Source organism: Aphelocoma coerulescens, chromosome 1 (assembly GCF_041296385.1).
Source record: "Aphelocoma coerulescens isolate FSJ_1873_10779 chromosome 1, UR_Acoe_1.0, whole genome shotgun sequence".
Lineage (NCBI taxonomy): Eukaryota > Metazoa > Chordata > Aves > Passeriformes > Corvidae > Aphelocoma > Aphelocoma coerulescens.
In genome coordinates this window covers 63,257,636-63,272,901 of record NC_091013.1, presented here as the reverse complement: position 1 = coordinate 63,272,901, position 15,266 = coordinate 63,257,636, and the positions used below count along the sequence as shown (strand labels likewise).

General features: G+C 38.7%; 1 protein-coding gene across 17 annotated transcripts in view; it reads left to right on the top strand.

The window, feature by feature from the left end:
• ENOX1 (ecto-NOX disulfide-thiol exchanger 1) overlaps positions 1 to 15,266 on the top strand; it is a 367,773-nt gene that overhangs the window by 316,471 nt on the left and 36,036 nt on the right. For all 17 annotated transcript variants that reach the window (XM_069009956.1, XM_069009997.1, XM_069009963.1 and 14 more), the window contains one exon: positions 7,642 to 7,826. In XM_069009956.1, the coding sequence (XP_068866057.1) occupies positions 7,642 to 7,826 (185 nt within the window). The remainder of the gene's footprint in view (positions 1 to 7,641; positions 7,827 to 15,266) is intronic.

The window sequence follows — 15,266 nt, the reverse complement described above, 5'->3', positions numbered from 1 at the left end:
AAAAGTCAGTTTGTGAGAGCATGATGAAAAAGGAAGAGCCAATACTGATCCACAGTTTAGAAAGTTTGGAAGCCACTATTCCAGAAACTTAAACCAGAGGTTTTCAGCTAATGATCTCTCTAGGCCTTTAAACAAAATGTGAGATATCATGGGACTCATCATAATGCCACAGGACTTGGCAGCACTGCTCTCTGGGGCATTCTTAGTCCCCTGCAGAGCCAGCACTTGCCTACAACTTTTTGTTATTAGTCCCAGCTGGACAATAATTGGCCCTCCCTTCCCCTGCTCCTTCTCTGGTATTTGCAAAGAGATATGCTTCATTACACAAGAAATAATAAGCCTTCATAAATTACTGGTGAGCCACTCGTGTAGTAAACCTAGGAAAGAGCAATGATACTGCTGATGTCTGCTAAGCAGGGAGAAATCTTGTAAACTGAGAAAATCTCTCATCAGAGAAATGCTTTTGTTTCTCAAATGTGAAGTGGTCTGTCCTGAATTGGATGGATAAAATTGCTGTTAATAGACTCATAGAATTGTAGGATGGCTTGTGTTGGAAGGGACCTTAAATATAATCTAGTTCCAACCTGGCCTTGAACACTGCCAGGGATGGGGCATCCACAGCTTCACTGAGCAACCTGTGCCAGTGTCTCACCACCCTCACAGTAAGGAATTTCTTCCTAATATTTAATCTAGACCCACTCTCAGTTTGAAGATATTCTTCCTTGTCCTGGCACTGCATGTCCTTGTAAATAGTCACTCTCCATCTTTCTTAGAGGCTCCCTTCATTTCTTCTTTCTTTCTTTCCTTTTTTTTAGCAACCTCTCATTTACTAATCGTTCGCCACCAAGTTTTATGTGAATAGGAAGCCTGAAAATAATTCTCATGAGTATTCAATTTGAACATCTGGTATCATCATGAATGTAACGGGTATAATGAGCTTCTCTGCACTGAACATAGGCTGCATGGTAAGGAAAGGACTTCGCAGCAACTGCACCTGAATAAAACAGATTTTGCAAAAGAGTAAATCTCCCTCCCGGTGTGCAGGGCCTAACTCCCACTAACATTAATGACAATAAACCCTTCTCATATAGGATAATTAGTGCCCTCAGAGTTTAAATTTGCAGATACCGAGACATTCAAATGAAGTGTGCTTAGCATTTGAAAATAATGTGGAAATTTCTTCATTGTTTGGTTGCATTATGTCTGAAGGGGGAAAGAAAAAACTGTTCGTGGCTAGGTTAGCTTGTAATTGCCCCAAATTATTTATTTTTATACCATTATAATTCTTTTTCTAGAGTTTATTCAGGATACTTAGCTAGCTGTTTTCAAGCTTTAAGCGAAGTGGTTTTTTGAAAAAAAACCAAGTGACATAGTCTATTTTTACAGGAATGAGGGGGAACAATGGAACAGGTATTTGTTAAAGAATGCATTATAGAAAGAAGGTTGCTTTTAACTGCTAATATCAGACGTATTTCTATGCACTTGTCATTGACATCTAAGCAGCATTTATGCTGGTGATCAGGTATTTGGTAACTGTCCATAAAGAAGAGCAAGTGTCCTCTGGGAACTCAAGACAATGGATCAAGCCCCTTTAGATATTGGATGACTCAGGATCCTGACATTGTAAAGTGGTCTGAGAAGATGCCTCAAAGTGGCCAAGGTGCACTTGTCAAGTCTTCCTTTTCCAGAAAGTTTCTTGGAGAATACAGAGAGAAGGGTCAGCTTTGACACTTGGTGCTGGAGATGTTTGTTAACACCTGTCAAGTTACTCAGTGCGTCCCTTCACGCCAGAGGCCATCCAGCTTGCCATCTGCAATGAGGGCTGTGCCTTTCTTCCCACTACCTTGCAGAGCTCCTCCAAACCTGAACTTCCCACACATCCCAAGGTGTGAGGTTACTGACTGGCATTCCCTCACACACCCTGCCACTGAGTGTTCATAATGGGACACTCAGATTGTAGCACAAAATTAAATTTCCAGTGGGCTGGAGCACTAAGCATAGCCTTAGAGGGTAAAAATGAATGAGGGTCCAGTGGTCCTATCTAGTTATAATCATAGAATTACAGAATTCTATGTTTAGAATAGAATTTAAACTGGAATAGAGTTTAGACTGGAAACAACCTTAATGATCCTCTAGTTATAACTTGCCATGAGCAGGGGTGCCACACACTGTATCTCCTAAGACCATCCACACTGTACTTCTGCAAAGACTATCTTCCTTACTAATGACATGCCATTATTGTATAACTTACCCTGTTTTCTACAGCATCAAAACACAGTTCATGCCTTTCCAGATCCTCCAGAAACATTTTTCCTTCCTGATTTTCCCCTGCTTGTACTGCTCCACAGTACACCTATTTAAAAAACAAGCAGGCTACCTAGAGGCCAGGGATAACTTTTATTGTTTGTATTTATAGTTGTGAACTTAGTGTCCTTATTTTACTCCACTCACATTTGTTCAGTCCCTCAAGCTGAAAACTCTTTGAAGAAGTAGCTGTGTCTTGCAAGATGGCTTTTTTGACATTGAAAATGGTCTGCAATGGGAGTGAGGAAAAAAATTACCATAATATCCATTATTTTGACATGTTTTGATGCTTCTCTTTTTGCTGTTATTAAAAGGAGCATTATATCATTTAAACCTTTATTTTCAAGTCAGGAAATCAGGATGATGGCATTAGTAGAACTCAGATGGCAGGAAGGTATGACAATAGGCTCTTTCTCTGTTTTCATCTACCTCACTATATCAATACATCAGCTAGAGTTCAAAAACCTTGAAAAGTTTGGCTGAATAGGTTAGACCAAAAGTCTGGACAAATGTCACAGTAGTTCTCCATTTTATGATCTATTTCTATATAAATATAGAAGAATCTATAGGAAATATAAGCTATAAAAGAAGTTCTGCTAGGAGGACCTACAGAAAATCTTTACTCTGAATTTACAGGCAGGTTTTCTGTTGTTGTTTTTAGTGTTTGTCATTTGTTTTTCAGATACTGCTTTCAGATTTCTTAAGGCTCTAGAGATAATCTAATGCTTATGCTTTTAAACTCAGTGTGTCCTCAGTATGTAAATTAGTAGATTGTCATTAAAATTAACTGTAATGTTAGTAGGGCATCATCTAATGAGAAATGCACAGGTGTGCATTAGTAGAAATGGTAGAAATTTTTGAATTCTCCCTAAATAAATAAATAAATGCATTCAGAGATGTGGGGTGTTAGCATTATTTCCTGGCCAGTATGACATGATGTGCATCATAAAAGACTACAATTACCCCATATCACCCATGAAGACTTATTCTGCTTTGGCTCCAGCTGGCATTATGTATTAGGTTAAATGTAGTCACTGAGTACCACCTGGAAGTAAAAGGTACAGATCAGTGGTAGTCAGAAAGAACTCTCTCCTAACTATCCAAGGTAGATGGCCTAGAAAAATAAAGTTAATTGCTTGTTTCTTCTGAGAAATCCCTTGATGAATATGTCCTTAGATTTGAGTGGATTTCTTATCAGCCAGTCATTTCTTGTATTAAAGAGGGTGTCTTTTTGATTTGGATCTAGTCTGGTCCACTGAATGGAGTCTATCTTGCCACCAAAGCTGTTGCCAAATTGAATATAGCACGTCTGCCTCAGCACAAAGAACTCACACTAACCTCTTGGAAGTCTTTGAAATATCAATGAAAAGGTTTCCCCCACTTATATGTGTCTTATCTTCCTTCAGCTGCTTCTCCGAGGCTGGCAGGTATCATTTTGCATCCCTCAGTGAGAATGCTGTAAAGTGAATATTGAGCTGTTTTCCAGCTGTGTTTGTTTAGGTAGGAATATTTTCTTCTACTTGCAGCACAGGCAGATATTTGGGATTGTTGTCAGAGTTTTCTTTTGATATAGATTCCTTGTATATAGTTCTTCTGTAAATGCTTTCAGCATTCATTGTCTTCTTATCTGAAGATGCTTTTTAGTGTGCCTCGGAGAGGGATTTTGGAGATGAGTATCTGAACTACCAAATGTAAAATGGCTTGAGATGAGATGAGCAAATTTTTTTTCAACAAATCTACATCCATCAGCTTTGGCAATGAACTCTTAGCAAAAAAATATGCAAAATTAAAAAAAAAAATTACTTTTTAAAATGCAGATTCTCTTTCCCCCAAAATTCTCCTCTATTTTTAATTTAATATTCAGTGAACTGCCTTTCTCTCTATCCTATGTAATGAATCACATATCATTATATATAATTGTTCTAAATGAAATATAATTTAAAATAAATTATAATATGTTTTTATAGAATAGATATTTTGCTTGGCATCAAAAAAGACATTGATCTCAATTCAGAGTTATTTTTAATCTTGGTGCACTAAAACATAAATATCTTTAAATGATAGTTATTTTAGATCAACACAAAGAATGTGTCTGATTTTGTTTAAAACAGTTACCCGATGTTGAATGAGCTGGACACCCTGGGGTCTGTCAGATGTCGTCCTTTGCCTTATTCTCCTTTTCTGTTAACCATTCTGTACACATGTTAGGAAGTGACTATTTTTAACTTTAAATTAAATACCAAAGCATATACATGTATTTAATGTCATATCGTTTATGGAGTCTTATCTATATTTAATTCATTTAAAAGCTTGTGGCCATTTAATACCCTGTTACACTGTTACTATATGTGTTGCATCTCCCTTACTTAAGAACCTATTTCTGCCTTGGACCCTGTTGTTATTCGCTCTACTATGAGTGGTTAGGATGATCACCCAAGTGTACAGTAATGTCAATAAGGCACTGTAGACCTGAGGGAATCCTGCCTATCAGAAACTTATCTCTCCTGCATTCTTATTCTCTCACTTTAGGTGGTTTGGCATGTTCTCATTTTGTCTTAAAATAGATTGTAACTTCTTCCAGACACAGCCTTTGTCTTCTGGTGTCTGCAGAAAAGAACAGGGCACCAACCTTGGATTGAACTTCTTGGTAGCAGTGCAATGTAGTTATTGTCATACAGGTTTTAATATTGTGTAATAGATATAATTTTAAAAGTAATGACATAATAACATTCAGAGATGCATCTCTGGTGGTTTTGAACAGTAGAAAAGCTGCATTGCATTCCTACAAAATGAACAGTTACCTTCACTGCTCCTATGTATTGTGACTTGTTCCATTTGGATTAGTTACTCTTTAATATGTTCATCACGTACAGGTTACTTGCTTTTGTGAGGTGTTGTGGCCCTTTTAAAATCTCCTATTTTGCTGACCCTGTAGCAGACATCTCTTGCTGTCTATAGCCACATTTAATGAGCCTGAACTTACCTAGGAGAACAAAAAGGAGGAGTTCTCCAATTAAGCTGTAGTGAGTCAGAGAAAATAGTCAAGCAGCCTTTCTAGATAAGGCAGTCTGAACCTCAGCTGGATCTGAGTGAGAACCCACATTGCAGTGGGGAAATACAGAGGCCTCATGGCCCCCACTTGTACAGCAGCTCTCAAAAGTTTTTTAAGAGCTGGAATAGATGATGAGCAGCAGGTGAACTACTGCTCCCAAGCCACTGTAGAAACTTGAGTGCATCCCTGATGGTCTCTATTCCTGTTCTCAAGGAGCAGAAGGGTAGGCAGTTTCTGGCTAGAATTTAGTGTTACATTAAAAAAACTAAAAAGATATAAGTTTTGTGAGAGTCTAATTGGTAGAATTAAGAGAGTACAAATGACAGAGAGACTTTTCACCAGGGGCTGTAGTGACAAGGGGAAACAGTTATAAACTGAAAGAGGGTAGTTTTAGATTGGACATAAGGGAGAAACATTTTAGGATGAGGGTGGTGAGACACTTGTACAAGTTGTACTAAATCATCTTTAGAAGTCCATTCCAACACAAACTATTTAATTTTGACTTGAAAGATTTTTTTGGACTAATGCTTCTGTTTGCTTAGCCTTTTTTTTTTTTTTTTTTTAGTCCTTTATTTTATTATAGCTTGTTGGCTCTTACAAAAATAACGAAAAAAAAGTACTTCATCCTCTTATTTGCCCATTGGACTCATCAGTGCAATTTCTTGAGGGTAAATTTTGTCATGGAAGGATGATTACATGCTTTTCAGAACAATTTAATTTGATATAACAATATTGTAACTCTTGCTAAATCTTGCAGGGAGATTCTGTAAAGTATCCAAATTAAGCACAATAACCAATCCATGTCTGTATTTGAATAGTAGCTGACAGTAATTTATTTTGAATAATGTGTTTGTACTACTTTAAAATTAGTAAAAATTATCTGAGATCAAGGTAGATTTATCCTAGCAAAGATAAAACATTTTTATTGCTAATGAAATATTGTGACATTCTACCTGAGTGCTGGTATAATTTCACAAACGTGCTGAATCATGTTATCATGGGGAACAGGGGACTCTTTATCTGCAGAAGGTCTAGTCAAGAGGTGCCTAGTATTAAACAGAGATAATACCCAATTTCATATAATTTGGAGTTTAACCATATTGCTCTTGTAGGTGGGCAAAAAAAGAATTCTGTGATACCAAGCCTGAAATCATTTAATCAGGAATGTAAATCAGTTATGTGCTTCAGTTACCAAATGGTGATAGAACTGGCTATAGTAGATTGTTGTTTTGTAATTACAGCTGCTCTGTAATGTTGTTGTGTTACCAGATTCCAAGAAGGAAAATAGCATAGTATGGCAGTTTGCTGCTCCAAATGACCACTGCTACTGCCAAATATAAATACTACCAGGAGTGGGTTCTTCTATAGGATGATAGCCACATCCCTAATTGATGAATGCCACCTTTCCCTATATGTATTTATGTTCAGATAATTTATTTAAATAATGTTCCTACTACATGCTTTATAGCCTTCTGCCTTTTGCTACACAAATTTTAGCTTATATTGCAGACTGTGCAAGTCATTTGGCAAATGTAATTTCCATCCCTGCATACTAATCGATTTCTTCACAAACACCTGCTATCAGTTATGATAATAAAAATGCCATTCTAAATTGAAAAGGGGCCAAATGGAGCTTCCTAAGGAAATGACTTAAGTGTCTTTCAATGTCTTTAAAGTAGTAATGTTCTTGTAGTGCCAACACTTTTTTTCAGCATTTGCATTTTTTATAATTCTATTCTATTACATCATTTTTCTGTCTAAATGGTTCCTCATATCTGTTGCTATGAAGTAGTTCATAGCAAGGCTGGAGAGAAATTTCTGTGTTTCTTCTCTCATGGGACTAAACCCAGCAACTTCACATTGGGAAAATTCCTTAGCACAGACCTGGTTGGAACATCTGGCCACTGTGCGAGTATAAATACTAAATGGCTGTATCAGTTCCTGTAACATCTCTGGGAAAATGTCGTAAAGTTGGTGAGTGCCTTGCCCTTGGACTGCATGCCAGCGTCTTCCTAAAATATAAGCCTAAATTTAACAGACAGATTGCAAGTAGCATTTGAATTATCCAGGGTCACTTTATGGCTTCTTCCATCCCAGGAATTAACCTCCCAGCAACAATCTTTGCCAGAACCTAATCATTTTCAGCTCTGCTGGGTCTTGTCTCAGCTCTGAAATGTCTCACTGGCTTTCAGCAGTATTGTCATCTCTCCAGACAGTGTCCTCTGTATTATTTGAAAAGAAACAATCCATTTCACTGATTTTTTCACATTTTCATTTTCTCTTAGCTCTAGCCGCCCAAGCATATGCACTAAAGGAAGAGAACGACAGTCTTCGATGGCAGCTGGATGCTTATAGGAATGAAGTGGAGCTCCTAAAGCAGGAGAAAGGACAGCTCTTTCGAACAGAAGAAAGCCTTACAAAGGACCAGCAGCTGCAGTTCCTACAGCAGACAATGCAAGGCATGCAGCAGGTATTGCTAAGGAAGAAAAGAACAGGTCTTCTATTTTGGGAAAGTGGTACCGAGGGGCTCTGCTGTACTCAAGACTATTATTCATTAAGGTCCTGATTTATTTTCAGAAAATCATAGGGACTTTAGATGGGGGGGAGGAGAATTTGGGGATATATTTAGGCACAGTCATTTTAGGAATTCATAAACTGCAAACCCATTGATCATTCAAGAAAACTCCTTATGTGTTTGCTAGTTAGGAGCAAATTGCTCTGTTCCTCTCCTCACTTAATCCAACTGGCCCTGGTACTGCACAAAAGTTTAAAAAAATTGTCTAATGTATCATAGTCAATGTTCTGTGGTGTCTTCATTTGCATTCATCTGCATCTTTTTTTCTGCTCTTGTTTGGGGATGACTGAGACATCTCCAGTATGTCCAGACTACCCTCTGTAATTTGCAAATGGTTAGCAACATCAATGCTATTTCCTGAGCTTTTATCATTTATGCTGACCCATAGATGTAACCTTTTCATTCAGACAGTTTTTAAGTGGTTTAGTGCAGCAGAAAAGCTTTTTCTCTGACACCAGTCAACGAGAAACTGCAATGTGTCCCTGCAGGGGCAAGGGGTGTCAGTTTATCATAATTATTTTGCCTTATTTGTTAGCGTGCTCCTGACACTGTGCTGGATGAGTCTTGGCAAGCACATGCAGACTGCTCCCACTGCATTGTCTGACATGTCCACTGACACATGAGCAGCCCTCATCCAGTGTGTTTGTGTGCAGCATCTTCCCCGCCCAGGCACTTGTGTTCAGCTGGTATGTGACAGAGCACAAGGGCAGTGGCTCACCACAGCACTGGGTTGTGCTCCCAGCTGGAGTGGAGCTTCTCCACCTGCCACTGCAGAGGTTAATTTTGCTTCCTTTGTTCCTGTAGCATTGCACACACTCCTCTGTCACCCCCGGTTATTAGATTACAGAAAGGGACAAGTTGTACCCATTTTCAGACTGTGCTAAGCTGCTTTTGTATGGCAAAACCCAGGAGATACTCATTTACATATGAGCTGCCTTGTTGGGTTAGGAATTGCATGGTTATCCTGGTACCCTTTGAATCCAGCAAGTCTGCAAATACCTGCTAACATCCAATAATAGAGCACAAGACAACCCTACACACATATTGATATCAACACAAGCCCCTTTAAGCCTGCAGAGTTTTACAAAATCAGGGTGATTTACTGCATAGTGGAATAATTCTGACCAAAATACTTTAAAAATTGAAATAATTCAGGAAAAAAATCTTTCCCACGCTTCAGAATTAAGTCACTAATCAGAAATACTTGAGGTTTCTGTATACTTTAGATAAGTTTGAGGTCTGTTCATGATCTTATCCTTATATAAATGGGTACTTAAATATCACTGGTTTTATTAAATTTAACACCATATGTAAAGACTGTGCTATATTTCATCCTGGTGCTAATTCTCCATTAAAATTAGTGAAAAGTAGGCATAAAATGCTACTAAATAAAAATCCTGGAGCCCTAGCACCCAGTTGGCATTATTATAATTATCTGTCTGGGGTCTGGATGAAGTACAGTAAAGTCTGTAGAATATAAATAGATTTTTATTGAACTTCAAGAAAATGTTAATAATGCAAATCAATAACACGGAGTGACTGACTTATCTCTCTGTTCAGCTGGCCATGGACACTGTAGTCCCTATTCCTCTGAGAGTTTCTGTGTTCGTGACAGTTTTGCAGTGAGTTTCTCAATGTTTCTAGTTTGCCATCTCAGGTCAGAACCTACGTGCTCCCAATGGGATATAATTAGAGATGGCCCAAGGAGCTGGAGAAGACACTGCAGGTAATCCAGTCTGACAATATGCTGAGGAGAGCAGCAACACAGAAGCATGGGAGGTGAAGTTCAGAATATTTGGTGGGAAATTATCAGTCAGTTAAGCAGCTGGATGATAGATTTGGATTTCAGTAATTAGCCATAGCCATGACATCCCATAACCTTTGTGATTTTCATGCAGTTAATTCATGAATATGTAGAAATAAACCTTTGATTTAGGTAGACTCAGTTTTATCTCAGCTTGGTTTTGTAAATGTTGAGAGATGACAACCTTAGCTGGAATCCATCAGTGTAGCAGGTGCTCAGCATCTATGGAAATCAGTCTCACTATGAAATATTAAATATATATCCAGGACTTGAGTATAAATAATTTAACAAGAAGACCTGTACTCCCTTTTATCCTTTTGTATATATTAAAATTAATTCCAGACAAGGTAAACTGAATGCGACTGAATGCCTGAACCCTTCATATATGTCAGCATTAAAAACCATATTTCTCCTTCTTCTTTCTCTTCATTCTCCCCCACTTTTCTATACACTTCTTCTTCTAACTCTGAATACTAGAGAACAAGTGATTTGAGCTGCAGCCTAAAAAGCAGATTTATCTGAAAAAAATTGTATGCATTTTCAGAATCAAGATTTTTTTGTAAACATATTTGGTGCCAAACAATAGCAAATAACACAACACCAATGTATTTTAATGTACTTCTACCATCTGGATATTTTTCAGGATTCCTCCCTGTATTTGCAGGACTGATGAAATGAATGTTTATTTTCTCTTCCATCACTCCCACTGATCCAAAATAGCATCAGGAAAATCACACAGATGTTTGCTTATGAAGTGTACCTTATGGGCAGTTGTAGCAACCTCCTTATTTGCTGTGTCTAAAAAAAGGAAATCCTTTGGACTAATGACACTGAACTTATGGGGGTTTTAGTCAACTTCCTCCATAAAAGTGTGTCACAGTTTAATTTCATACTCACTGTGAAGTCTCAAACAAATGGAAATAATGTCTTGTATCCATGGTAACAAATGAGACACACTTTACCTGATTTTGAGATGGAAATTGAATTAACTTGTCACTGCTGCATAGGTGGTATTGCCTTCAATTTATTTCTATATGAGAACACATATACCAAGAAGATCACTTTTTGAATGGTTCTTTTTCCAGCAGTGTTTGCTACTCTCTAAAAAAGTCTGTGAGCACAAGAAAGGATGTTTTAGTTGTAACTATTTTTGCAACACTTCACAGCACAGCTGTAAGAATTTTTTTAATCTTGTCTCTCTGTCTGAAATGTTTTACCAGATACATGGCTATAGGTAATGCAGAAAATATCACCTAGTAGTGTTGCTTAATGCTTGAAATTATAAGGCTCAATTTTCAGTTGGTATATAATTTCTCCAAATTTTAACCATTTAGTTTAGCATATTCCATGTGGAATAGCAAGCAGAATTCTTTTGAAAAAAAATCCTCAGCAAAATCTTTCAGCCTTTCCAAGAACAAAGCATGAAAAATATACTTTTATTATGTATTGTCCATCAAATACAATTCTTGAAGAAATGCACTTGCCACCTTTATGCTTTGAAACAAAGGCTCAGAGTTTGACAGTGAGTATCTATTGAATTAATGATGTGGTTTCCAGATCCTTTATACAATCTGTCTGAAACTGACAGTGTTAGCAAGCCTTTGAAAAAATGTCAGTCTGCCACACAGGAGATGACACTCATTAGCATGTGTCCTGGTAAATTTTAGATTTTTACTGGTCATCCAGGATTGTTCATGAACCACTTCCATAGCACAACCATGAGTGAAATGTTCTAAGCTTCAAGTTGTCCTAAGTCCACAGAGCACATCTCCTTTAGCATGACTCTGATTTAACAAGTTAGCTCTACCTTTTTTGTCAGGCTTAACTGGCCTAGGTATGGGGCCATGCTTGTACAGCTGTGCTGATTCCTGAACTGATACATTCCCCAATAGGCTAGTAATTCTGCATGGTGCTCCACTGCATCATGTAAATGTAGGATAATGTTCTTTCCTCTCATAACTCCCTGAACATGATGGGCTGAATTTAGCTCCTGCAGGCAGGGGTGTCATCCACAAATCCCCTTTTAAATCATGCTTCCATCTATGTTGTGTCCACTAAATGTGTACAAGTGCCTACAGTTCTGCTATTGCACATTCTGGGGTGTGTCTGAGACACTTAAAAGGCACCTCATTGCCCCCCTCCCCTAAGGGGCCTGATTCACTGGCTGGGCTTGGGATCATGCTCCTAACACACAGTGGCAGCACAGGCTCCCCTTCGCTGGCGGTGGTGCATTAAAGCCCACCCATGGGGTTATTGCAGCAGCAGGGGATGCACCCCAGTGCCTCTTAAAATTAGTGCTCGAGCTGGAAAGCAAGAACAAAGGGAACAGTCATGTGTGAAGGGTGTAGGGCTGACATGAAGGCTGACACACTGCTGTGAGTGCCACCAACTCAGCTCGGGGTGTCTCAGCATGAGACAGCAGGCCCTGCTGATAGCCCACATGGGTGTCACTCTGATGCAGTATGATGGAGGTCCACTTTTGTCCTCTTTTCTTTTTCTCCACAGACAATACCAGTTTAATGTGAATTGCAATGCAGATTGTGAACACTCAGAAGCCAGGAGCTGCCAGAACCACTGCCTGTGCATTTTGTATTTTATACCTCAGAGACCCTTCCCCATTTGGTGCTGCAGGCAGAGAGTACACAGTTAATCATCACCTGTTCAATACCTTCCTGTCCTTGCTGTTCAATATGCAGCTCAAGGTCTTTCTGCAAAAGCCACATTGCTCCTGACATTTCCTGCCTACTGAGGACTATCTTTTGCAGTTTACTAATAATTTAACATGTAAAATAAATAGTGCATGCATCTGAGACTGATACACCTTTTTTAAAGGGCTCTGATAAATGCCAGATGACTAGCAATCATAAAATCACAGAATCCGGTTGTAAAGGATCTTTAAGATCATCAAATCCAACAATTAACCCAGTACTGCCCAGTCCACCTCTAAGCCATGTCCCTAAGCACCATATCTACACATCTTTTAAATACCTCCAGGGATGATGACTCCACCACTTCCCTGGACAGCCTGCTCCAAGGCTTGACAACCCTTTTGGTGGAGAAATTTTGCCTAATAACTTTGGGCTTTCAGTGTTCATGCAGGGTAGGACTGCTTTGTCTGTGATATGCCTCACTTTTGTGGTTGGGAGGGTAAGAATTGCTCCTGGAGTGCTTTGCAATTCATTGCTCCCTCAAAGGACGGTGGTCAGGATACATATTTAGTGATGTGGGGAGCACACATTTTCCACAGTACCATCGCTGGGAGACAGATTACGACCCTTTTGTCTAATTGAGGTGTCACAAAAGGCATCTGTCAGCTTTTTCAGCAAGATCATGTACCACTAAAATATAGTAACCCTCCTGAGTAGAAAATCCAAATGTAACTAGTGTTGGCCTCACTATGCTGCCTTTGAAATTAATTGGATTTCTACCATTCCCAGCCATTGGAGCAGAGCCAATCCATTTTCAGATAGAGCTAGCAGAATTTTTTTTCTACAAGCAAAGATGGCACCACTCAGGTCTTTCCTTCCCTTTTTTTCTTAGCTTTTTCTCATACAAGCAGTAGAACTGACTATTGCCATGTTCCACACTCTTTCAGTGGGAGCAGGGACAAAAAGAACATTTCTGTGCCAGAGGTTGCAACAGACAGTAAGGTAGGGCATCGTGAGGCTTTTTTTCCTTGTCAATCTTTTAACCAATCTAACACCTATTAACTTCCAATAAGCCTCAGCTGGCATTGAGGTCTGCAGGTCTCAGATCCTTTACATGTGTTGTTAATTGTCACAGCCATTCCTTTCTGTCACATACAAACGTTCTGAAATGTCAGAAGCCACAGACAGAGATGGTGGTGGCTGAAAATTGCTGAATCTGGTGCTGTGTGAATGCCATGGCCATTATAACAATGATATACCTTTAAATATACAGGTTCTAGTAGCAGTTTAGTGCTGAAATTAGGATCATTGTTGAATAGATAGAGCATGTTATGGCTATATTTATTAATATAGCCCAAGTGCAAAGGAGATTTGTAGCCTTTTTTATTCCATCTACCTCTTGCTCACCAAACATCTATTCAGCATACATCCCAACCAATGTACTTATGCACAACTATAAACTGATTCTTCTCCAAAGCAGCATTAAAGAAGAGTAAATATAAGAGATTAAAAAAAAAAAAATCTCTTTTATTTGCATTTTACCTGGTAAATAAACAGGCCAGAATAATTACATTGGAAATGTTCTTAATTGCTACTCTTGTAGTATGAATTGCAGTTAGATCTTTCTTTTTACCTGTAAAAGTGGCACTGGAGTAGTAATGGCACTATTGATAATCTTATGGGGAATGGACACAAGTGAAGTGTGAGGGACCGGACCCGACATCCAGATGTTCACTTCCAGGCCTGTCCCTTCTCTCACCCAGTGGCTGATATTTGAAAACTGGTTAAGAAGTATGTGATCTCCCAGGAGAGAGAGAAATGTTCCCATAAGTGTTATCTTTATTCTTTTGTGCTTTTCAGGGCTCTGTACAGTCCAATCCATGTCTAAACTTCCAGAAAACACTTACTCTTTCTGATTATATTAAAAAAATAAAAGGAGCAGCTGGCAATTAAGTGCTATTTATTTACCAGATCTCAGACAAGCCAAATGGGTTCTCTTCTCTGTTTAACAACCTTTCTTTATTGGAAGTAGTGTTTGATTTCCCACTTCTGCAACCACCACTTCAATAATACTAGGGGAGTGTAAATAAGGGCCCACAGATACTTTAAGCACCATACTCCCGACAGCTTTTCTAGTGGTAAGATGTAGGAAAGTAGCATCTTTTTGCCTGCTAATGCTGGCAAAGCTAGACTGAGATTGGCAGCAAGAATAAACCCTTCATAGAGAAATAATTGGGTGCACACATTTTATTTAAAATATGAAATAAATCAACTAATATCTTCATTAACATGCTTGTGTAGTCTAGTGGTGGTGAAGGACAAATCTTACAAGTTTTACGGTCCAGTGATCTTAAATGAATTTTTTAAAAGGCCCTAAATACTAGCATGGGCTTGCTGATTAGAATTTCCAGATATGTTTGCTATCAGTGCTAGGAACTCTGTTTCCATTACTAGGAATTGTGTTTCAGTGGGAATTACACTGGGTAAATAGATCCTCTTCCATAATATTGTTCTTCTAATTAATTTTTTATTACCCATCAAAATAAATAAAATATTTTTTCTTGAATAGGAAGTCAAAATGTAAAAGATCTGGTTTGGTTTGATTTGTTGAGGAAGGGCATGCTGTATCATGCTCATTTTCGGTCCCATGGAAGAAGAGATGGGACGACACTGCTCAAGTGCCATTAACTGGTGAGGAGTTACCCACAATGGACAGTACGGGTGAAAGGCTGGAGAAGATGAAGAGGTTGTGACTAGATGATCATGTCTTCTTTTGACTGTGCATCATTCAAGGTGCCAGCTTGTTGCCTTGCAGAACAGATATGAGGGCAGAGGGAACATGACGCTCATTTGGGATCAGCCCGCTTTCTTCCATCAGGATCA